The sequence below is a fragment of the Strigops habroptila genome, chromosome Z (assembly GCF_004027225.2).
Source record: "Strigops habroptila isolate Jane chromosome Z, bStrHab1.2.pri, whole genome shotgun sequence".
In the NCBI taxonomy this organism is placed as follows: Eukaryota; Metazoa; Chordata; class Aves; order Psittaciformes; family Psittacidae; genus Strigops; species Strigops habroptila.
This window is the reverse complement of record NC_044302.2, coordinates 50,209,179-50,232,437: the sequence shown is the minus strand read 5'-3', so window position 1 is coordinate 50,232,437 and position 23,259 is coordinate 50,209,179. Positions and strand designations below refer to the sequence as shown.

General features: G+C 41.9%; 2 protein-coding genes across 5 annotated transcripts in view; one reads left to right on the top strand and one right to left on the bottom strand.

Annotated features, from left to right (window-relative positions):
* SLC26A1 (solute carrier family 26 member 1) overlaps positions 1-15,940 on the bottom strand; it is a 36,900-nt gene extending 20,960 nt beyond the window's left edge. The window contains exons 1-2 of the mRNA XM_030512823.1: positions 15,786-15,940; positions 15,340-15,439 (exon numbers count right to left, since the gene is read on the bottom strand). Coding sequence (XP_030368683.1) covers positions 15,340-15,436 — 97 coding nt within the window. The 5' untranslated portion in view covers positions 15,437-15,439; positions 15,786-15,940. The remainder of the gene's footprint in view (positions 1-15,339; positions 15,440-15,785) is intronic.
* Positions 1-19,451, top strand: part of IDUA (alpha-L-iduronidase) — a 43,502-nt gene extending 24,051 nt beyond the window's left edge. The window contains exons 3-14 of one of the 4 annotated variants that reach the window (XM_030512825.1): positions 5,187-5,269; positions 5,909-6,016; positions 6,669-6,764; positions 7,261-7,463; positions 7,814-7,993; positions 8,995-9,211; positions 9,785-10,000; positions 10,615-10,736; positions 12,045-12,170; positions 12,781-12,857; positions 13,617-13,717; positions 15,800-19,451. In XM_030512825.1, the coding sequence (XP_030368685.1) occupies positions 5,187-5,269; positions 5,909-6,016; positions 6,669-6,764; positions 7,261-7,463; positions 7,814-7,993; positions 8,995-9,211; positions 9,785-10,000; positions 10,615-10,736; positions 12,045-12,170; positions 12,781-12,857; positions 13,617-13,717; positions 15,800-15,900 (1,630 nt within the window). In that variant the 3' untranslated portion in view covers positions 15,901-19,451. The remainder of the gene's footprint in view (positions 1-5,186; positions 5,270-5,908; positions 6,017-6,668; positions 6,765-7,260; positions 7,464-7,813; positions 7,994-8,994; positions 9,212-9,784; positions 10,001-10,614; positions 10,737-12,044; positions 12,171-12,780; positions 12,858-13,616; positions 13,718-15,799) is intronic. The other 3 variants (XM_030512826.1, XR_003995147.2, XM_030512827.1) reach the window with 3 other exon arrangements.
* The last annotated feature ends 3,808 nt before the right edge of the window (positions 19,452-23,259 follow it).

Genomic DNA, 23,259 nt, shown 5'->3' with positions numbered 1-23,259 from the left:
GCCCTCTTGGAAAAGATAAGCTTGCTGACATTTCCTATCCAGAGCTTTTGGCCTTCATCTTGAAGATGCTGTGCTCACAGCTTGCATGCTTCATTGTCACTTCAACAGCCTGCTCTTCTGGCTAAAGAAATAAAACAGTTACTTCTGAATACAGTTCCTTCTGAAGGACCTGGTGGTAGCAAGAATTTGAACTGGTATAGTTTGTCAGTGTTTGTTCCTACGTCTTTCCAGTGAACATCTTGGCCTTGGACATTGAGCTCCTCTCCAGTTTAGATGGCCCCTTGTATCTGTTCTATAGTTTTATGATCCCTAAAATGGCATCATGGACTCTACAAAGGCAGTGAGCAGTTCCTTGGGACTCTGTATCTAAGAATGCTTCTGATATTAGTCACCTACTGCAACAACTGTTTACTCTTGATTTACTCTTGAGAAGGGGAATTTAATTATCATGCATGTTTATATTCATCAGAGTAACAGTGTTAATGTTACCACTGGTCCATGTTGTGGCACCATGGCCAAGGGAGCGTGTTTGCAGGAACTGCCACTGGTGGTCTGGCACATAGCTAAGCATCTCTGTCAAATGAATAGTGGTACGTAATACCATTATCTCAGCAGACACCACAGCAGGGTAGTATCTTAGACTGAACTTTCACTTCTGTCTAAGACTACACAGAAAACTTCGCATGGAGCAGGGCTTTTTTTTTAGGTGGCTCCCTCATGGAGTGCACCTTTCAAGTCTGAAGTTAGCCAATACCCTGCTGAAAAATGTTTACTTTTAAAGCGTCATTTGAACCTCTCCTCTGCCAGCACCTTCAGTCAGTTTTCTATCCATATTTCTTGACTGCATTTGCACTAGAGGAACAATCTTTCCCAGCAGCGAGGATGTAAACAGGCTCTGCTGCCTTGGGAGTGGTGTTAGCCAGCCACTATGGCCAATCTACCAGAAGAGAGGCTGTTCTCAGACAGCAGGCAGCAGGCTTCTGATGGGCATGGTAACTGTGTCTACCAGAAATGCAGAGGGACGCCATACTAGCTGAGTCAGAATGTCAGGATGAGAAATTTTGTTCAGTACATTACAATAAGGTTTGATGAACTGAAATTAAAGTGTTATCGGAGATTCAATACTTTAGTGAAGATTACCCAGAATGGATAATAATGGATAATGATGGATACTCCCTGTCTCTGTTTTTCTTACTCGCTTCTCTGGAGGTAAGATACTTGGTCAAATGTGTGTGTGTGCTCTCCAGGATGTGCAACTATATTCCTGAATAAGATGAACCCAGGGCAGAAGGAAAACAGCAGATGCTGGGCACAGGAAGAAAGCTGTAGCTGTAGGCTAAGGAAGAGTATAAGACAGGTGCGCCAACTGGAGCACATCTGGCTGGGATGCAGGGGGATGACGGCCAAAACTACTTTATCCCTGCCCTCTGAAGAGATTAAGTTTGTGAATGGGAGTAGGCTGAAAATGGCATGGGTAAGTACAACATGACTGTCTTACAACACTTTCGCAAGCTATCCACTAGCTGCCTATGTACCTGAAAAGAATTTCCCTCCATACTGGAAAAATCTTACTCCAGTAAAGGGAAGCAGTGGAAAGCTGTTAACATGGGCCTGTAACCTTTGAGTCAGCAAAGGGTCCCCCACGAAGCAAGCCTTTACAAGGATTTTGTGGCAGCCAGTGGGTTCCCTTGCATACTCATCACTGCGCTTCATGTTCACGGCACAGTTGTTGATCTGAAAAGGCAGCACATAAAAATGGGTCTGGAACTGAGACGACCATGGCAAAGGCTGGAAAGACACCTCACCAGCAGGCAGCAGTCTCTGGAGTATAGCAGCCTCAGGCTTGGGGCATATAAGAGCGTTGGTGCCACGATGCCAGTAATCATGCTTTAGTGTAGTTGCTTGTTATGACTGAAGATGAGGAAGGCTTTTTCTGGCAAGTCTTCCAGAAAAAGACCAGGTAAGGAACATTTGAAAGCCAAGCACAGGCAGAACAGTGATCGCTGCTCCACATCAGAAATACCCAACAGCAGACAATGAGCAGTCCCAGCGTGGCAAGTACTCAAATGGATGGCAAGGACATAGCCTTCTGCATGTTCGTAAGTTAAGACAGTGGTGTCTAGAAGCCATGACTTAAGGGCAGAGAGGTTGGAAGAGAAGCAGGCAAAAAAAAAAGGTAGAAGGCTGTAAATGTCTGTGAGCTTGCTACCAAAAGCCCAGTCATAAATACACAGTACTGCACCAGCAGGTCCTAGATCAGGTGTACAAAGCTGTTTTGAACAACTTTGACAATGTCAAGTGGATTTATCCTGTGTCAGGATAAATCTGCCTGTAACGGTTTTGATTTAGTCTTCAGTGTCCTAAAATTACATTTATAGTACTCCTCGTAACAGCGTAGCAGTTGAGCCAACCTTCCCCATGCAGAACGTTTGTAAATACCAGCTTATGAAGATCCTGCTGTGCCTCAAGTGCAGCAATTGGCATGGCTTCCAGATACCACATGGCACGCAACCATGCAACCTAAATTCTAGTGATCCTGTATAGGTTATAAAAAACCCCATGAATTTCACATCACAAAGGTAGCATAGGTAAGGATGAGATCAAGTTCTGAGCAAGCAGAAATCCTGTCAGTCAAGTAATCATCTTATTGATAGGAACATACTGCTTAATCATTTGCAAGCAAGAAAAAATTCTCTTAAAGTGACAGATCAGCCAAAGGATATAAGAAGTGCCTCTGCACCTACACACATAAGACAGGAACTCACGTACCATCACTTCAGTCATGGCTAGCAATGGCATTCTGGTTTAAATGTTTTGCTTAATGGATACAGGAAGAAAAATGTAGGTATGCTGGGATCTTAAGTGTACATACATGAGATAGAAGGCCTTATTTACCTGTATATTTTCACGCAGTACTACATAGACCTTAGACTGGACGTGGAAGACACTAGTTGCTTTGCTATTACCTAAATGGCATTATTAAGTTTTTACAAGACAGTAGAGTTAATCATTCTTATGCTCACTGACTATAAGTCCGCATGTAAGCAAATATTTCAATAGAACACAGGGTACAACTGGAAATAGTTAATGGATCTGAGGGAGCAGAGCTACCTTTTGCAACAAAATATTTGTCTTTGAACTTTGGAATAGGACTGTCAGGATTTTTTTTTATTTGCTTGTTTTTATAGCCTCTGTCTAAGCCACCCCCCCCCCCCCCCCACCTTAGTTCCAGATGTCCATTGTTGAGTTCAAGAATAACTTCTAAAATGCTCTTGTGGATACTAAAGTAAATATCTTGCCACTACTTGCTTCTTTCAGAGCTGCACCATTTTACTCTGGCAGGAACTGTAAGCCTATCAGTGGCTGCAGACATGGCAATTCTGTCATGGTGGTAGGACATACTTTAAAAGAGAAAAGCCAACTTCAGGTCTTTCGTAGAAGAGTGTGACCATGCTGGAGCCAAGATTGTGTGCTTGGCTGCATCACAGGTGGAGCTGGTACAGTGGATATGGGTTACATTTGCATTTGTTTTGCCTGTCCTGTTTTCCTCTTCTAGGTCATAGTCAGAGATGTTGATGGCACTTAATCCTCAGGTTTGCACAGTTCCCATCTTCTTTATTCACTAGGCAATTCTGTCAGCCTTTCTTAATTCTCTGAGAACTTCAGAATTGGTCTTACAGGTTCTTCACTGAAATCTTCTGTTGGCAAGAAAGCACAGAGGAAGAGCCTCAGTCTAAGAGGCTCAGAAATGCACGGGAGAGGACAGAAAAAAAACAAGTTGTGAGTCTCAGCACAGAGCCCAGCATTAATTTAAGAGATCTGCTAACTGCCCCATTCTCATTTGTTATCCCATGTGCTCAGCATGCCTTACTAGCACTTACAGGAACTGTAAGTATGGTTGTCTCTTACCCTTCCATCATATCTAGGACATTACATCTGCTTTCCACCCAAGCGGAGGCAAGGTGCCTAGGAATGAGTAGGCAAAACAGCAAAGCAAATCTCAGGCCGCACTGTAAGAGAGGAATTAGTTGTAGTGCTCTGGCAAGGCTGGCAAGACCCTGATCAGCTCTCCCATATGACGAGGGCTGGAATGACCTCAAGGGTGCTTACAGAGCCTTTTGCTCAAGGCATACTGAGGTCAGAATTTGGGCATCAGGCCAAAGCTGTGGCTTGGGCCAAAAGGCAGTAAGTCACGCTACCAGAATATTGCCAACAGAAGTTCATTTTTAATTCCTATTTGGCACTTCATACTGGCAAAACTTCTCCTGCCCTGGTAGATTTCAGTTAAACCAGGCCACAAGTTCAGAAGTTATGGGAAATCATAAACCAACCCACATAGTACATTATATTTGTTTTCACTGGAAACAGGCAAGAAAATCGTTTCAGGAATTTAAATCATGTCTTCAAATGTATCACAGATAAATTGCACATGACAGTTTTCATCCCCCTGGGTAAAAGAACTTCAGTGTTCCCATGCAGGTGCCTGCACAAATTTTACTACCATTGCTCCTGCAAGATTCACTGACACAAAGGGATGCATCATTGGGCTACTCCTAAGTCTTTGAACACACGTATTCAAAGCTGGATAACAGGATGGCAGCCTGAGATCTGGGAGTACAGTGTTAGCAAATGCTAACAGTGAAGTAAAAATTACAGGCATTGTGTGCATAAAATCAGCATTCTTTGAAAGATACAAATCCATACAGCTAGGCAAAAGCCATAAGGAGCGTTACTAAGAAAGCTATATTATGTATTGCAAATTAAGAAAACATTAAGAAAGACTGCATGTGAGACAATGTGGAAATCAGCTGGCCTAACAGTAAGCAATCAAATGGAAATTGAAAAACAGCTTAGCCAAAAGAAGTCTGGGTAAATTTCACTTCAGCAAAGAGTTAAAAACCTTAATATGTTAATGTAGTGTTAAAACCTCAAAATCCAGCAAGGAAGCTCATTATATTGCTTCTGTTGCTGCTGCTGGAATAGGTAAAGGGCATGGATTGCACAAGAAATATGACTTGCTTGTAATCACTTTAGAGGAGGGAAGTTTGTATGTAATTCCAAGAACTTGAGTTACATGTAAATTTTGAAAGCCAAAAGAAGGCAGCCATCTGACCCATCATCTGCAACCAAGTGCCACATTTGCTGTAATATTTACATTTTTACTTTTTGTTACCGGTATTCTTTAGAGTGATGAATGGAGAACTTCACTACAATTTTACTGTGTTGGATAACCTTATGGATCGCCTGTGGGAATATAAGCTAATTCCAGGTAAGAACAGCTCCATACATACACAGCTTGTCACATCTGTTTGCCCATATTGTGCAATCATCAGATTAGTGGAGAGATTTGCCAAAGCTGATTTTGATAAAAATTCATTCTTTTCCTACTTGCCTTTACCTCATGTCCATGTAAATGTAAACAGTGTGAGCAAAACACTATTATGGAAATAAAGACAACATGGAAATTAAGAAATTAATTAAAACCTTAAGAAAGGTTGTACATTGCTTTCCACAACAATTTGAGATGTATGAATTGGGAAGTGAAATCTCTTGAAGAGGAGAAAGCTTTGGACACAGTAACATGTACCTAAAAGAGCCAGCAAAGCAGATAGTCAAAGTATAGCTTCCCTGAATTTCTGCAAACATCCACAATTTAAAGTTCCCTCTGACCCCTGAATTTATGATGGTAAGTATTAGCATTGATTATATAGCCATTGACAAGTAACAAGGATGTGCGATCTCAAATCTGAAATATTCTTGGTGAGGACATGTAGAAACAGGAAAGAAAGCCCATTTAATGATATTTCGTCATTAATAAGTTTGTTTCAGATAATGCAATAACCGCTTCGTTAATCAAAAGGAGATGGCATTCGCAAAAGAAAGGAGACCAATCTTCTGTCTTTTTTAGGATTTGAATTGATGGGGAATCCATCAGGATATTTTATAGATTTTGAAGATAAAGAACAGGTAATAAGATGGAGAAACTTAATTACACTTCTGGCCAGCAGATACATAGGTAAGTAAAAAAAAAAAAAAAACCAAAAAACGAAAAAAAGGAAGAAAAAAGACCAAAAAGACCTGTTACTTATTCTGTTGTAATCCATTCTAACTAGCTCAAAAAGTTCTGTGTATTGTGATCGATTTTAAGACCCTGGATTTCAGCACAGAACAGGAGACAATGGGATAAAAGCCAGCTTTTTTGCTGACCCATGACCAACAGCCTAAATGAGTAGTGTGTTCTGGGTAGCACATTGACCTGCCTCTAATGACTGACTTTTAGCTTCATTATGTTGTTGTGGTTGCAAACCACCAGCTTGTGCTAGGACACGGTAACCTGAATAATTCCCACATGGCAGCTTCAACTTTCTATAATGAGTCAGAAGCCTCAACTTGAATTTGGGCTAGGTAAATGCCCTAACCACAATGCTGTAATTCACATCATCTCCCTGTCAAATATTGCTGCATTTCATTGAAAATGAGAGGTCATTTTGCAACTACCAAAATCTCATTTCCCTCATTATTGAAAATAGGTAATTTTTATATCCTGTTGTAGCTCTGGTTGCTGAACCTCATCTGCAGCCCTAATCAATAAGGTTGTCTGGATCAGTGATTAATTGATAGGATTGTCTGAATATGCAGCTCACTGATAAATGAGGCCTCTCCTACAGACAGGTATGGATTGGAGCATGTTGCTAAATGGAATTTTGAAACATGGAATGAACCAGACCATCACGACTTTGACAATGTGTCTATGACAGTGAAAGGTAAGCATGTTTTGGAGCACTTAACTGGTGTAGTGAAGTGAGACAGGTGTGTGAGTTGCGTGGAAGGGTGGCAGTGAGAAAGGGGAGATACTGACAAAGAAATAAGGTAGACAGGAGAGAGAAGGAATCTGAAAGGTATATTAAGTCTGTTTTGCTAAGGTCACGTTACTGACTATAATTTGTTCTCTGCTTGGACATAAGTATAAATACAGGGATAGTAGAACAGGGAAAGCAAAACAGGAATTACATGAAGACACAGTTCGTTATTTGTATAGAAGGTAAGGTTATTGGGGGTAAGGAAGTGAAGAGTGGAGTATGCGTCTGTTCATGAATGCAGCTGAGGTTTCAATTTCTTTTCATGTTGTCAGCTCCTAGGAAAGAGTAGCCCCAGTTTGTGAGGTCCTGCCAATAAATGCAATAATAGTTATAACATTTGTGGTTTTAGATCAAGAATTTGAGTTACCATCTTTGATATATGCATTTGCTTGGACTTTAGGGTTCCTCAACTATTATGATGCTTGCTCAGAAGGATTAAGAGCAGCCAGTCCTTTACTAAAATTTGGAGGGCCTGGGGATTCTTTCCACCCCTTACCCAAGTCACCCATATGCTGGAGTCTTCTGTGCCATTGCTACAACGGAACCAACATCTTCACAGGGGAGACTGGTGTAAGGCTGGACTACATCTCTCTCCATAAGAAGGTCAGTCCAAGATTTCAGTTTAAGGCTGGTTTTTTTCATCAATTCAGACCAAGTTACATTTTATTCTAATTTATGAAGTGAATTTCTAGACAAGAGTCCAGCATGAAGCAGGAAGCTACCTATTCTAATTAAACTCTGAAGATACTCAATTGCAAATTTGCCTTTGCCTAGCTCCCAGAGAGAAATAGTCTCCTCTACCTCTTTTCCATTTTATATGGAAACAGCACATGCTGTAATGGATTAGGTAAAAATACTAACAGCTTCTCAGGGTCTCCTGAGAAGTTTTCAGAATATGTTTATGTCTGTGTGTTTGGTCACTTTCACTAAGCAGATATGAAATATTGTCGCAGGGAGGTGGGAGTTCTCTCTCCATCTTGCAACAAGAAGTAGAAGCAGTTGAACAAATTCAGAAGTTGTTTCCAAATTTTGCTTCTGTTGCCATATACAACGATGAAGCAGATCCAATGGTTGGATGGTCCATTCCACAACTGTGGCGAGCTGATGTGACCTATGCAGCTATGGTTGTAAAGGTAACTCACTTCACTGACAGTCTTGTACGGTCTCCTGTTGCATTAATGCAGTTGCAAAAACAAATTACAGTCAATTTTTAAGCAGCTCCTCAGACTAATAGATTCAGCAAAAGGAGAGCTCCCTGTTGATACAGCTGCTGTTTCCCTGAATAGTCTGTTTTCAGTAGCTTTATTTAGCTTGTGTTAGTTTTCTTCACCCTCTCTTTAACACACAAACAAACAAACAAACCCACCCCCCCCCCTCAACTAAGAACTAGCCTTCTATGTGCTGGATAATGTCTCAGATACTTTATGCAGTCTCCCAGTCAGATCCATCTGATAAGACTATACCCACATATCCTTTCTCTATGTAATGCTACTGATATCATCTCACTACCACTAGCTGTCACTCATGTGAGACACCATTTCCCAGCTCCTTCATAAGTTTATCTTGTCAAGAGAGTTATAATTAAGAAGTCCCTTGAACTCTCAGCTTAACAGAGAGCTTGGCAGCTCTGACGTTTTGCAGGAAGGCAGCACAACAACCAGTGAAATAGTGAGAACTAATTCCATGTTAGCACCAAGTGGGTAAAATGACTCACTGAGGAACAGAATCCAGGACAGCTCCCAGACACTTGTGTAATGGGTACAAAGTAACTATAGAATTGGAGAACCACTTAGATTTAATTCAGATTGTAAATCCAGATCACTAATTTAATATGTAAGACAGAAGCATCATTTGTAGTGATGCCAAGAAAATATATTCATAATTTATGCAGAGTAATAGTAATAGTTATTTCAGAGACTCTTTACTGGCAAAACTGTGTGGATACTTCAAACGTTCTAGTGATTAGTCACCTAAAAAATAGTTTCTCCAAGAGTTGCGATGAACAGTTTAGTTCTTCTAACCTTTCTATATGCTGTAAAGATTTAAAAGGTAAAAAAAAAAATAAAAATACGGACATTGTGTGTTTGTTGGATTTTCTTCAGGGTGAAGTTCCATCTTCTCTATGACTTTGCAGGTAATCATCCAGCATCAAAACCTGCTCTTTTCCAAAGCCAACAACACTGTCAACTATACATTGTTGAGTAATGACAATGCCTTCTTGAGCTACTATCCCCATTACTTCACACAGCGGACTCTGACAGCACGCTTTCAGATGAACAATACAAAGCCACCTCATGTCCAGATGGTGCGGAAACCAGTGCTGACTGTCATGGGCTTGCTGGCACTGCTAGGTATAGTAACCACTGATTAAAAAGCGCATCAGTAACCTACTTAGAAGCTTCCTGCATAAGAGAGATTATCCGTGCAATCTCACCATTAGTAAAAGCAGGATTTCTCCTACCCCCTGTTTACCAGTTGTGTTATGAAAATGAAACTTCATTTTCTCTGAGAAATTAATACCTCAGGAGATATTCCTGATTTAATTCACTGCTCTGTTTATACCCTTAGTATGCCAACCACTCCTTTTTTCTTGACTGGTACTTCTCATTTATGCCATCACATCAGGCTGTAAATGTCTTGTAAGAAATTCCCACAGCTGGAAGACCCATGTAGCGTACGAAACAGAGATCCTAATACACTGTTACATGCTTAGATGTTGCTAGCTGAACTGCTAAGTGTAAGAAATGCTGTAGTATGTGCATGCTCTGCTGTTGTGAAATAAGCCTGACTGAATGCTATACCTGGTAAAATAAGCTAGAATATAGCACAACCTATAGATACCCATGTTTTGACCCTTCCTGTATCAGAAACTGATACAGGACTGACTAGCAGTGATGCTTACAGAGTTGTCACATTTTTTAAAGGACAAAAGCAGATTTTTGCGGAAGTGAACAGCAGCGAAGGCAAAAGCACTGAAAACAGCACAGTTGGTGTCCTGGCATCTGTGCACACCCCAAATGAGATGCAACCCTCGGACAGTTGGCAAGCTACTGTACTGATGTATTCAAGTGAGGATAACAGGACTTCATCCAACATCAGCACTGTCACAGTGAATGCCACCCACTTCCCCAAACTTCAAGGTAAACAAGCATCATGTAGGCAGCTCACATAATTGATCATTAGGACAGAACATATGCTGAAACACTTCTGCTGAGTTGCCTTTCATTGCAAGAGTGAGTTTCATTTGCTAACTTTCTTTTTCATGTTTTGGGCACTCCCATATTTTCTGAGATATGATAGTGCTCTTCTAGGAAAGGTTCTTCCCTAATGCCTGCGCTTTGACCCTATCGTTAATGGCAGCTACAAGTGCTTCCTTTTTGGAAAGCTATTGATTTCAGTGTCCCTGGCTGGATATTGCCTGGCAAAAATTCCCTTACTGAGGTGATGCCCAGACAGCCATCATGACCACATGATTACACAGTTGATGCAGTTGTCCAACAAATATGTGCAGCACATGTACAAAAAATAAAAGGATTTCAATACTGGTTATGGAAGTAATAGCTTGAAATCTAAACTTGGCAAATTAAATTATAGAGCCTTGTAAGAGTTTGAGCCTGGTGACTTTCCAGGGGAAGCCAGGCTCCAAAGTTCTGAAATGACTTTTGGGAAGGTAGTCTTAAGCAACTTCTGCTAAACTTATTCTTATTAATCTTTAAATCCAAGTAAAGAGTTTACTCTCTTTGTGTTCCTAAAGAGCTGGTGTATGTGATGTATTACCTGGATAACAATCAAACCAATCCCTACCTGAAGTGGAAAAATCTAGGAAGCCCTGACTTTCCTTTCCCAGAACAGTTCCAGGAAATAAGGGATGCTGAGGTATGATCATGTGTTTGCTTGACGTGTTGTATGGGTAAAGTACTTGTGAATTGGTTAACTGCAGCTAAAGAGAACATGAAATCAGCTCAGGCAGTCATGGTTTTCTTAGCCCATAGTCATGTGCATCTTACATACATACGAAAACGCACTTGCAGTCACACAGAGAAATGTAGCTGATACACAACTGATGTCTTTGCATTTATATAATACAAGAAAGTAAATGTAGATGACCGACTTCTTTGCTATTGCCTACGCTTAATAAGGAGGAAGAGTTGCTCCAGAGCAAGTTCTACCTTCTCTATGGAACTTCAGTGAGCTTTGAGACTTTTTCTGTTCAACATCCCCAAAGAAGTCACGTGGCCCTGTGTATATTACAGAATGGCCAAATTGCTGCATTAGAGTTGAAATGGAAGCCCCTCAATAACAGAAACCAAACAGCTCCCTGAGGTGGAAACTACCCAGTGCAATTTCAGAAGACACTTGACATCTCTTAGGGGCTCAGAGGGAGGCCTGCATTTTCCCCTCGTCCTCACTGGTTCTGGATGCATTCCAAAGGGCATTGAGGAGTAAGTCGTCTCTGAGGACTCCTCCCTACTGAGAAAAGCTGTACTACCATATGTGAGAATATGTGAGCAGTCTGTCACTTTATAGCTCCCTCTCTCATAGTTTCCCTATGCATTCAGACCCATGGGTTAAAATAAAGGACGCCACCTTTATACCCTGAAGGGCCTGCAGACAGTAATTGTCTTCTGACTTTAGTGTACAGTACTAGGTCTTGTCTTCACTGTCATCATAACCCACTTAGCATAATATTGCTAAGGCCAGTGGATATAGGAGCCATCAGATCTTCCCTCAACAGGGAAGCAGCAAGGTTTTAGGTACTCTTGGCCATCTGGTGAAATCTCATCCTTACAGATCAGCCAAGTGGCTGTTGCAGCTAGCAATAGTTTTCACTGCACACTGGGAATCCTTAGCTAAGAGACAGGGGCATGGTTTGTAAAGACCACTAGCCTGAAATGCATCCATGGGAGGTTACTAAAAGTGACAGATTGTGCCTAAAGGGCATCTGTGATCAACCCAGTTTGTGAGGTGGACAAGACCTCCATTTCCTGAAGAGCTGAAAAACAGGCAAGATAGAAAAGTCTCCCAGCCTGAAGAACTTTGACAGCTGTAAGCTGGTTATCAGCACCAACTCTATTGGAAATTTAGTCCCAAAGTAAACACACAGTCATTTCACACCGATTTAACAGCTGGCCTTTAGGTGCTGTAATGAAAGATTATTCACAACACTACTCTTTGGCTTCACAGGATCCAGTGGTTACAGGCCCATTCCCATTTCCTGAAGGTGGCATCCTGACACTGAAGCAAGACTTTCCCATTCCATCAGTCTTTCTGATCCACATCTGTGCAAGACCCAGATCTGTTCCTGATCAAGTAGGTATTGTATTCTTCTGTCAGACTCCAGAAATTAGAAACTGCTTACTGGTTTCACTCTTGCTAAGTAGAGCTAGACTAGCATCTAGACCTATTATTTCTTAAAAGTAGTAAACAATTCTTCTCTCCTTTGATGAGAAGGCTCTCCAAGGCGTGATTCAAGATAAAGCATTACACAGCAAGTGATAGAAACCATCAGCGAGATAAATGCAAGTTTATCCATGGTGGGCAAATAATAATGCAGTACTGGAAAGTGTAGTATCTTTTTAAAAATCACATCATGTGCTGCCAAGCTTGACAGCAGCTCTCCAGTTAATAATTGATAACTAAAATTAAAATGGAATCATGGCTCGTTTAGATTAGGCATCTGTATCTCCTTATTCAGTCCCACCTACATTCATAGTTGTGTCCAGAGCCTCTGAAGGTCTTCTGCAAAGTTGACAGGATGGAGATATAGACTACAAAGCCATAAAGCTAGAAATTTTGGGTTTGTCCCTGGTCTTGATGGAAAGAATCAAAGCAAATAGTTAGTAATGAAGGGTGAACACAGAAATCTGACCTGGCTGATTGGTTTGTAAGTTTTCTTACACGGGCATGTGTCTTTGGACAGGTGACTGGTGTTCGTTTGATCCCTCTCACAAAGGGGCAGGTCATTGTGTTTTGGGACGATGGCTGTGTAAATTCAAAGTAAGTAGCTTTTAAAGTACAATGGATATAACCAAGTTCCCAGCACGTTACTCACTAATTTGCCACCAGTCCTGTCATCAAATTCACAAACTGATTACTACTTCTTCCCTGAGATGCTACAGTGTATTCACCTGACAAAAGGAACTGTAGGACCTACATGCAGTAACTATGGAGAGCAACCCTGACTAATCTGTGGTCTGACCACAGGAATCTGCCTGTTGCTTACCAGCATCCAGTCGCATTTTTAGGGACTTGCCTTCAGCATATCAGACAGGAAAATCAAAGATAAAAGTTATATTAGCAGCAGGTGCCCAGGTGGGATTTTGTCTATCCCTGTAAGAGATTTTACCTGGAAGAGAAAACCTCCAGGTTCCTTGCTCCAGCAAGCTGTACAAGACTGGAAACCCTCTGTAGGTGAACTGTCATAGGCAATCCCATGTACATCTAGACTCCCTCAAAAAGCACTGACTTAGCCCCTTTTCAAGCCAGTCTGCCTAGACTCTTCTGCCTTGATAACCCTGGTTTGGGAGTAGAAGATGCTTAACAGTTTGGGATGCTGCAAGTACCCAATATAGCAAGTCAGTCTGGGAGCAGTGGTTCTTCCTAATACTATAAATTCATACCATCCCACATTTGATAGGGAGGTGTCAACCAAGTATTTCCTATTTTTGGCCTTGTTGAAATAGCACTGAGATGAGGATTTGATTGCTCACCGCATTATCAGTTGTATTTGCTGAGCTGTCTGGTTTTCTTTTCTAGATGTATAAAGACATTTGAAGTGGAGTTCTCATCAGATGGAAAAGCATACAGACGGATTAATGCCAAAGACACAATATTCACTCTTTGGGTCTACGGTCCAGGTAAGGCAAGAATACAGGTATTTTGTAATCTGTTGTGTTAACAGTGTCACTCATTAGTGTGTGAAACGTCATCTAGTAATGACTGAAGGTACGTAGCTTGCTAGTGACATACACTCCCATCACAAATAAGAGCACATCCCTTCCTTTAGGGTCATGTTCTCAGGGAACATGGGCAAGGACATGCAATAATTGACAAATAGTCACGAGGACATTATTAGTAGTATTGTCATGAGTAAATTCCTTGTCACAGAAACCAAAGCCACCCAGGTGCAGGCCCGGCAAGCTCTCTGAGAGGCAAAGCAGCACTTCTGTCGCTATTTGTAGCTGGTGATTGGTCCACATGACCAGAGCTTGGTGTTGTGCTCTTAGTAGTAGACTTACCGCAATGCATGTCTCAGGTTTGGGCTCAGTCCCACAGGTATGGGCCTGAATTTGTACGATGCTTTTGCAGTAGGACAGCAAAAGCAAATTCCCTTGATAACACTTGTTTTGTACTACCGAGTTTTGAGGTGTTAGATTGCCTGAGAATGTGGCATCAACACACAAATAAGTGGGAGGTCACATCCAGCTTTCATGGAAGGGTTGGTTGTCTTGAATTTATGGTGTTCTGAGCTGCTCTAGGGGAAGTTGTGAGCGTCCGTCCCTGTGACCAAGCCTGTTTTAGCTTGGCAATCTTAAGCTGTTGAGGTCTCCCTTGTCAGAACAGAAGAGTCCTTCTGCAGAACAGTTCCTCCTGGCTATCTGAACACTTAGCCAAGAAAGGCTCTTGTCTCCTCTCATTTCCTAGAGCTTTCTCTTTAGCCCTGACTAGCTGCCTGTGTTCTGGAAGTTTCACATTAGAGGGCATCAAGTTTCATCTTTGTCAACAGGCAAAGCTTCTCTCAGAGCCTGTGGTCATTTCTTTTCAAGTACAGCCTAGATACAATAGAAATGTACCCAGATGAAAAACGCTGGAAAAAAGTGGAAATGTTTTCTTTGGGTATTTTTTTGTTGTTCTTTGGGCTTTTTTAGCCAAATGCGGTCTAATCTGCAATGCGACTGTTCCAACGAGTGTTACTGATAAGCACTGATCAGAGCTGTGTGAAACACAGACAGACCTTGCCTTGCAGTGATACTAATAAAGAGCAGTTCAGAGAGGTTTTTGCCAGAAGCCTAAGCTCATCTTAGCCTGGAAAAGCTTAGCATCAGTAGTGGATGCATAGTAAAGTTCAGAGCTATTATTGCAGTGTAAAGGCTACACAGGTAAGCAAAAGCTGTAGATGATGGCTAAGACAAATCTCTGAAATTAGAATTCGTTACCATCTAGTGCTGCACATCTGGGGAACCTGCCAGATTTAATTGTTTGTTTCAAAAAAAAAAAACCAAAAAAAAAAAAGACCTGCTTGAAAAAATCTCAGAAATCTTGTCTCAGCAGCATTTATTGCTGCATACTTCATTCTTACTTATTATTTCTGGCATTTGTTTCAGGGGAAAAAAAAAAAACCACACAGAAATTTCAAGTAAATAGATGAGAAAAAACATTTATATTACTTGTGAGGGTAAAGATTCTGCTAGCGAAGGCTGTATTCTTCAAACTAGATCAAGGATGAAAACCAGCAGACAGAGAACATCAACTAACTCACCTTTGGAGCAGGTGATGCTGCTTCCCAAGTTGAGCGGAGGGGTTTCAGTCAGCCTGCATGCTTCTTGTGCTGCTTCTTGTTGATCCTGTCCCCACATAACCTGTTCCAAAGACACAATTCAGGCAAAAGTAAGTCAGCAGTTGTGGATTCAGAAGATGTCATAGCCTTCTTCCAAAACAACTGCTAGGACGGAAGTCCTGTAGCTGAACTTGCAAATCCTAATGAGGAGAGATGAGGTCCTTGGCACAAGAAAGAGACAGTACTTGGCCATAAAGAATTTGTAATAATTTTTAGTTAGACAGTCACAGACACATTTACATAGAATGCAGAACTTACTTCATCACTTCCCCAACCCATTCCACAAACCTACATTGGATGGGAGTAGTGCCTGCCCCACATCCTGCAAGCACCGCAGGTGTAAGCCTTTCACAGTGACCATTTCTAACCTTTTCATTTGCAGGAAGCTCAGTCTCTGGCTTTTACAGAGTGCGTGCCATTGACTACTGGGGGAAGGCTGGTCTGTCTTCTCTTCCTGTGGAGTACATCGAAGCTTTCAAGTGACTCTGAGTGCCTGGCTTGGTGACTGGGTGGTGTATGCTCCCTGCAAACACCAACTCCCCAGAAAGATAAACTCCTCCCAAGCTGAGGAGGGAGTATCACGAACCAGATGAAGCAAGTTAGGAATGCAAATTAGAAGCAACTGCCCCTATTAACTCTTCAGCACTCAAAAGACAGCGTTATCAACCAACTGCAACTGACAGTCCAATTGGTACAATTGTATGAGACTGCTGTATGGCTGGGATTCAGCTGGGTAACTATGAATTATGAGAATAAATATATATTATTCCCTATTTTACACTAATAGCCACGAACTCCAGCAGGAGCAGGACCATCACTTCGCTGTATGAGTGAGAATGGCAGCAAAAGCACAAGAAGGACCTGTCTGAGAGTGAAATGCCTGCCTCAGCTGCCAGGCTGTCTTGACATAGTAGTTTGATGGAAAAGTGCACAGCAACCAGACACATCTTGGAGCATGGAGTGAAGGATCCCTACCTCCCTGCCTATTAGTCACACATGCTCCAGGCATCCCTGCCTATGAGTCACACATGTGCCAGTGGGTTATTTCAGAGTATTTGCCATGTCTCCAGATGTATGAGACTCTTCACCCTCTCACAGAGGGCTTTCCACCAAGCTCTCTCTGCATTTGCGGCTGTTATTTGGACACCAGAGCTGTTCCCTTCACACTGGCAGAGGAAGGGGCAGCAGCTCATCCTCAAAGGGGAAGAAGGCACAGGAAACTCTAGCCTCCAGACTTCCCTGCCTTTTCTGCTTTCTGCTTTTGCCCAACTTGGCTGTTTGTTCTGTGGCTGCCAGCTGCTGCCTCTTTGTGGTAGAGGCTTTAACCCTGAAAGCCTCTCTTTCTCTCCATTGCTGTCACCTAACGTGGCCTTCTACAGTCTTTACAGCTAATGTCTCTCCCCAGCATGCCTCTCCTCTCAAACTGTGGGTGTCCTGAGCAGCCAGGACAAAGCTGAAATGCTAGCAGAGCCTTTTTTGTTTCCATATTACAGGAGAGCACACTCTTGAATGGAACAGGGCTGCTCTGACAACCCTTAGGAAATGAAACAAGAACAGTTGGACTGCCTGTGCTTTGCAAAGCATGTGCATAAGCATGTGATAGCCCCAGATCATGGGCTACAGAACACCTCTGGCTGTCCTTGCAGCTGCCAAACACTTTATGTAACAGCAGAGTTCCCTGAAATCGCAAGGGTGTTTTTTTACTCTCTCGTTTCCGCAACTGGCACAGTTTGAACTGCGCCTTTAAAATGCTTGTAGAGGGAAGGATGATGCCAGTGAAAACAGCTGGAGTGTTTTCCATAAGATGAGCAACTTCGTTGCACAAACAAGTCCCCTGCTGCTCTCTTCGCTGACATCAGCCACCTCACCAACATAACAAAGACTGCATATTTGGTGAAACATTCAGGTCTCAGACAAAAAAAATAAGTTTGCACAGTAGGAGACAGCAGAATTACCTCAAATGGCCTCACACAGCACAGAAAAGAAACATATACAAAATTTGAGTATATATGAGATGAGGCTTTGTATCCGCTTACTTTCTGATTACTTGTTCGTGTGCTTATGCTGAAAGTTAGCCTGGAAAGATTCATTTTGTCACAGAATTCAGATGAAATATTTCCTGCCTTGCTGAAGTTTGTATAAGGAGCGCTTGTAACATCCTAATCTGCCAATTCATTGCCCTTAAAGGCTTGTGCAGAACAGAAAAGGGCCATTGGAGCCTGCTTAATTGATAACTTTCTCAACTTTAAAAAAGTTAGTGAGAAGTTCTATTTGGACAGATATAGTAAAAATATATTTCAAAGTTGTAATAACTGCACCTAAGTGAAGAATCAGAAGATGCAGTTAAATAAAATCCAGCAGTTAAGACCTACTGTTTTGCCAGTATGAAGTGAAACCACAGAAAAAATATTTTCAGAAATATTTAAGTATAGATCCTTGAGAGATTTCAGTGTGTCTGAAGCAGGGGAAGGTACGTCTTGAGAGGACAATTTATCCTGTTAGGATGTCCTATTTGAGTAGCCTTCTGCTTTAAAATGTTCCCACACTGGCAATCAGAATACAGCAGTCTTTATCGAATCAAAGGCCATGCACTGGTCACAGGTGTTTGAAATGAAAAGGAAAAAGCATAACTGTTACGGAGAGTATTGATTTTGCTATGCAGGGAGGTAGTGGAAAACGTATAGGTGTGTAAATCACAAAAAGTAGATCACTGCCCTGCTTATTTAGCAGACAAACTTAAATTATACCTCTCAGAGGTGAGGTCTGTAATGGCATATATGACGCATATGATGCAAAGCTGATGAGTCTTGGTGGAATATTTGGCTTTTGCAAAGGTGCAGAACAGACAGTGGTGATTCACTTCTCTTTCACTATTGAATGAATAGTGAATGAAGTCTATCCCTATGGTGAGTCATTTTCTTTAGGGCAAGTTATCATCTCTTAGAAGCTTTTACCGCTGGGAGTTCTGTTGACCCATGATTTCTGCTTCTTAGTAGAGACAGACATGGGGCTTGCGGCTGCCATTTTTAAGTGGTTTGTAATTTTTTTTGGTTTGTCAAAAAGCAGTGTAAGAGTTCTGGTTTCCCTAAAGTTTCAAGGTGAAATTTCATACACTATTGTATTGGCTGTTGAAGACACAAAAAAGAAGAACTTGTATTTGCAAGGGCAGAACTTAACGTGTTACAGATGCAAACAAAATCCAGTTTCTTAGGGTCATGTCCAGCTACTTTGAAAGTCTGTCACTAGGTCCCTCTTTTAGGGCTTTTAAATTAAACATCCTCCAAAGTGTGGAAGGCACACTGCTTTTTTGGGTATTTTCCTGGCAGTGGTAAATATGCCTGGAAAGCAGAGCTGACCAGAAATGGTGCACTGCCTGTTCAGAAACCAAATTTGAATATTCAGCAAGAATTTTTTTCTTCTTTGCTGCTTTGATATAAATTCATTTCTTTCAGCAATGAGCAAGTCTGAACAATTGCAGCAGAGAATTTGGTATTTCCAGGCTTGAATTTATTTCCAACAAAGTATAGAAGTTTTGGGCTGCCCTTGTCTGTTTTATAATTTCGTGTCGCAGACAACTGCTATTTAATACTTGAAACATGAGTTTTCTGTAACCATCTGTTGCCGATTCTGTCAGATGGGGCTTCCAAAACTCCACATTTAACTCTACCATCTCCTGCGTTACTGGGCAGGGATCAGCCCCTCCTCGCAATATCAGTTTTCAGAAGTGCTAGCAGGTGCTTAGTAGTTTGGTAGCATCAGAACCCAAGCAAGACTGCAGAACACTTAGTGATGTCTCTTGCTGGCCATAAATCCAAGTAGGAAAATGTAACCGCAACTCCAAGGTGAGATTGTTTGCCTGCTCTTCGAGCAAAAGCTTCTGAGTCTAAGTAACAGTTTTTCAACTATTTGTTAAAATGAATGCTAGAGAAAAACCTTTCAAAAGGGTGTTTTATATTGTCTAATGGTGTATATACTGCATCTGTTGCCATCTTTTGTGGTACTCAATAAAACCAGTTTTTAATCTTTCACATGAAGCCTGTAAAAACAGAATCTGATCATTGTGTTCTGGAAACTGCTCAAAAATCTAGTGTCAACAACTTAATCTTGGGAAATAAACCCTGTTCTAAAGGTATAAAAGCTTGATTGGTGCAAGTTTCAACATTACGTAAAAATGAAGCATGGAGGGAGTATGACTGTAAGAAATTTCAAGTCTGAAGTAGAAACTTAACTGCACACATAGATTGCCTCAGTTACCACAGCCCAGGGAAAACTGGTCTAACTCAACATGGTATCATAGGGTCAGACCTCAGGACTTGCAGTGTCCTTGCTGGGTGGAGGTTCACTGGTGTGTAAAGGACAACATCCTTGCAGGGTTCCTCCTGCTGTTGCACAGTCATAGCCTTTCTGCCAGCACTGAAGGACCTTCTGAGGACAAAACAACAGTCCTTTTCATTAGTAAGAAGCTTTTTCTTTTCTCTTCTTAGTGGAAAGTTTGTGCTTGACAGAGATAATGACTTGGGACCTATACACACACATCAAACCAGGAATAATAGACTGATTCTCATCAGCCAGCTCAAAGAGCAGACAGAAGTGTGTCTGCTTTAGAAGCAGACATACCCTTGGTGGTTTGTGTTGCACTCAATGGAATAAAAAGAGAAGTGTAAGTCAGATCAGAATACACTTATAGCTGCCTGCCCTACTCCATCTTTCACATTTCCTGCCGTCAGTGGAGAGAAATGGATGTGAGCTAAATCGCATCTGTTTATTAGCTCACCAGGTCATATGGTGAGGGCCTGCATGCGGTCCTGATGGGGAAGTGTTCCTCCAAGAACAAGGCAGATTCCTGGGACATGTATAACTCCATGGTGTATTCTCCCAGAATCTCCACTATCCTCCTACAAACCTGGAGCACAGCCTGGTGTGACTGAGGGATTTCACTGCCGAACTGGTCTAGACAGACTATATAACAACCACAATAAGGATGCACTTGATTCTGCATAGAGATTCCTGCTAGAACTCCCATCTGCTCTGGTCATACAGTTACTATAACCATAGACATTATAAAAATCCCACTTCTCTAGGACTTGTAGTATTGGTCTGAATGTCCTGGACAGAGGCCAAGCTCTTCCAGCAAAGGGTTAGTGTTGTCTAATCACTTGTGATACAAGTCCTAAGTTCACAGATCTCCATGCAGTACTTCCTCGTGGGAGAGGGGAGCAAGTCGTGAACATTCAACCAGTGCACTGACCTTGCACTTAGTTCAGCATAAGAGGCTGATATATTTTCAACACTCCATAATCTCTATCTCTGTATTTTTTGTTTACATTGCTTCCTGCTGGTCTTCTGTTTCTGTCCATAGCTTTATATGGTAGCTCACCATCTTGTTCCCTGTCAGGGTAGCTTTCCCTAGACCAGAAGATCAAGGTACGCTTTTATTTGGTGCTGGCCGAGAGCCTTAGGAGTCCTACCTGGAAATCCTGAGAAACGTAAGCTTGAGAGACTTCCCTGCATCCCTGGGCAATGTCTCTGGCCTCAGAGCAGAGCCTTTAATCTTTTAGTGTTTTTTCTGCTCCTTCCAACAGATGCAGTAGACAATCGTTGCATACGGTAGGTAAAATGGTGCAAGCATATTGCAGAAGTGGTTTTATAGTGTAGTTCTCTAAAGATGTTCACTCAGTATCACCTTTGCGACACATACCTTTTGAAAGTCTCAGGAGCAGGAGCTGTTCCGCTTGCATGATTACTTGGTAATCATGACTTTTAAAAGTTTGTGTTGCTGACAAACTTCAGGCTTCAGCAGTTTTATTTATAAGAAACATTCAAAGTGAATGTGATTTTACTAATCGCAGTGGGAAACATGTCAAAAGTGCTGATTTGGGTTACCCTTTTTCTACATGGAGTTGTCTAGAGGCTATTCTTTTTGTTCCCCCTATGTATGAAATTCTTGGCCATAAGACCTGTTAGTTCTGTATCTTTCAGTTCTATACCTCTCAGTAGCTGGAGCCTGAATTATGCAGGCAGTGGGGAGTAAATCACTGCTTGAGCCATTAGAAATGCAAATGCTCATTTAAAGCAGTGTCCCAGTGTCACTGAAAGGAACATATGTTTCCCTGCATTTGTGATTCAGTGGCTAGTTAGAAATTCTGTACACAGGCTTTTGAGTATTCGGCCAGAAATAACCATAAGATATTACCAGGCAGGAGGGATCACTCACTATCGGCCTCATCTGGGGTTTTGAGCAGGATGGTTCCTTAACTTCAGTATTTTAATGAAATAGGTGCGAGAGGTACGTTGCACATGCCAGGGCGCTGCAGGCACCCATGAGCCTGCCTTAGTGGCTTTGTGCAGCCTCACCTGGGGCTTCCACCCTCATACCCCTTTCCCACAGTTCACAAACCCTTTTCAGCTCAGCCCACGCCCCTTGGGAGCCTTGCTGCAGGTAGCTCTGATTCTGAGCCCTTCTGCAGGGCTGTTTCTGGCTGGAGCCACTTCGCAGGCATGGCTGTGCCCTGCTCTGTGCCTTGCCGCCCTCACTGCCTGCTGGACTCCCCAGTGAACCCCAGACCTGCCCCATCACCATGCGTTTGTCTGACAATCAGCACTGTCAGAGACCTGTCCTGTGACCTCCCCTGCCCAGCTGCCCCTGCCTGGTGCTGGAGAATGACACTGCCCCAACTGTGCTGGGGACACCTTGGCCACCATCTCACCTTCCCTTCGTGAGAGGCCCCGCTCTTCCCGCTCCCCGACAGGACGGCAGGTAACAAAAACCAGTTCCACAAGTGGGTTTTTTTTAAAAACATTTATTGACAAATGCCACATTAGGTATTCTCTTGAAAATTCAACTATCAATATACTGCATTGCACATGGTTTACAGAATCCCCAAGATTTTCATGTGTTTTTCAGGACAAACACACTACTCAATACTATGATTTTCTTTTCTTATTAGCCGAGTGGCAACTTCAAGACCAAGAGGTCTGGTTCCTGTGCTTAATGGTACTTTTAGCAGGCCCCTGGAAAGAAAGAAAGAAAGAGAAAAGGAAGGAAAGAGAAAAGGAAGGAAGGAAGGAAGGAAGGAAGGAAGGAAGGAAGGAAGGAAGGAAGGAAGGAAGGAAGGAAGGAAGGAAGGAAGGAAGGAAGGAAGGAAGGAAGGAAGGAAGGAAGGAAGGAAGGAAGGAAGGAAGGAAGGAAGGAAGGAAGGAAGGAAGGAAGGAAGGAAGGAAGGAAGGAAGGAAGGAAGGAAGGAAGGAAGGAAGGAAGGAAGGAAGGAAGGAAGGAAAAGAGAGAGAGAAAAAAAGAGAGAAAGAAAGAGAGTAAGAAAGAAAAGAAAGAGAGAAAGAGAAAGAAAGAGAAAGAAAGAAAGGAAGAAAGAAAGAAAGAAAGAGAAAGAGAAAGAAAGAGAAAGAGAAAGAAAGAAAGAAAGAGAAAGAAAGAAAGAAAAAGAGAAAGAAAGAAAGAAAGAAAGAAAGAAAGAAAAAGAAAGAAAAAGAAAGAAAAAGAAAGAGAAAGAAAAAGAAAGAGAGAAAGAAAGAGAGAAAGAAGAAAGAAAGAAAGAAAGAAAGAAAGAAAGAAAGAAAGAAAGAAAGAAAGAAAGAAAGAAAGAAAGAAAAGAAAGAAAGAAAGAAAGAAAAAGAAAGAAAAAGAAAGAAAGAAAAAGAAAGAAAAAGAAAGAGAAAGAAAAAGAAAGAGAAAGGAGAAAGGTAAAGTTTAGTCCTTGCAGGTAAATTTGCAAAGTGCTTCAACAGCCTCTGAGTCTTCAGTGAAGCTGTAGCTACATCATTCCTAGGGCTCTTCTGAATCCAGATTAGGACGGCGGGTGTGAAAGATACTATCTGCATTGCTCT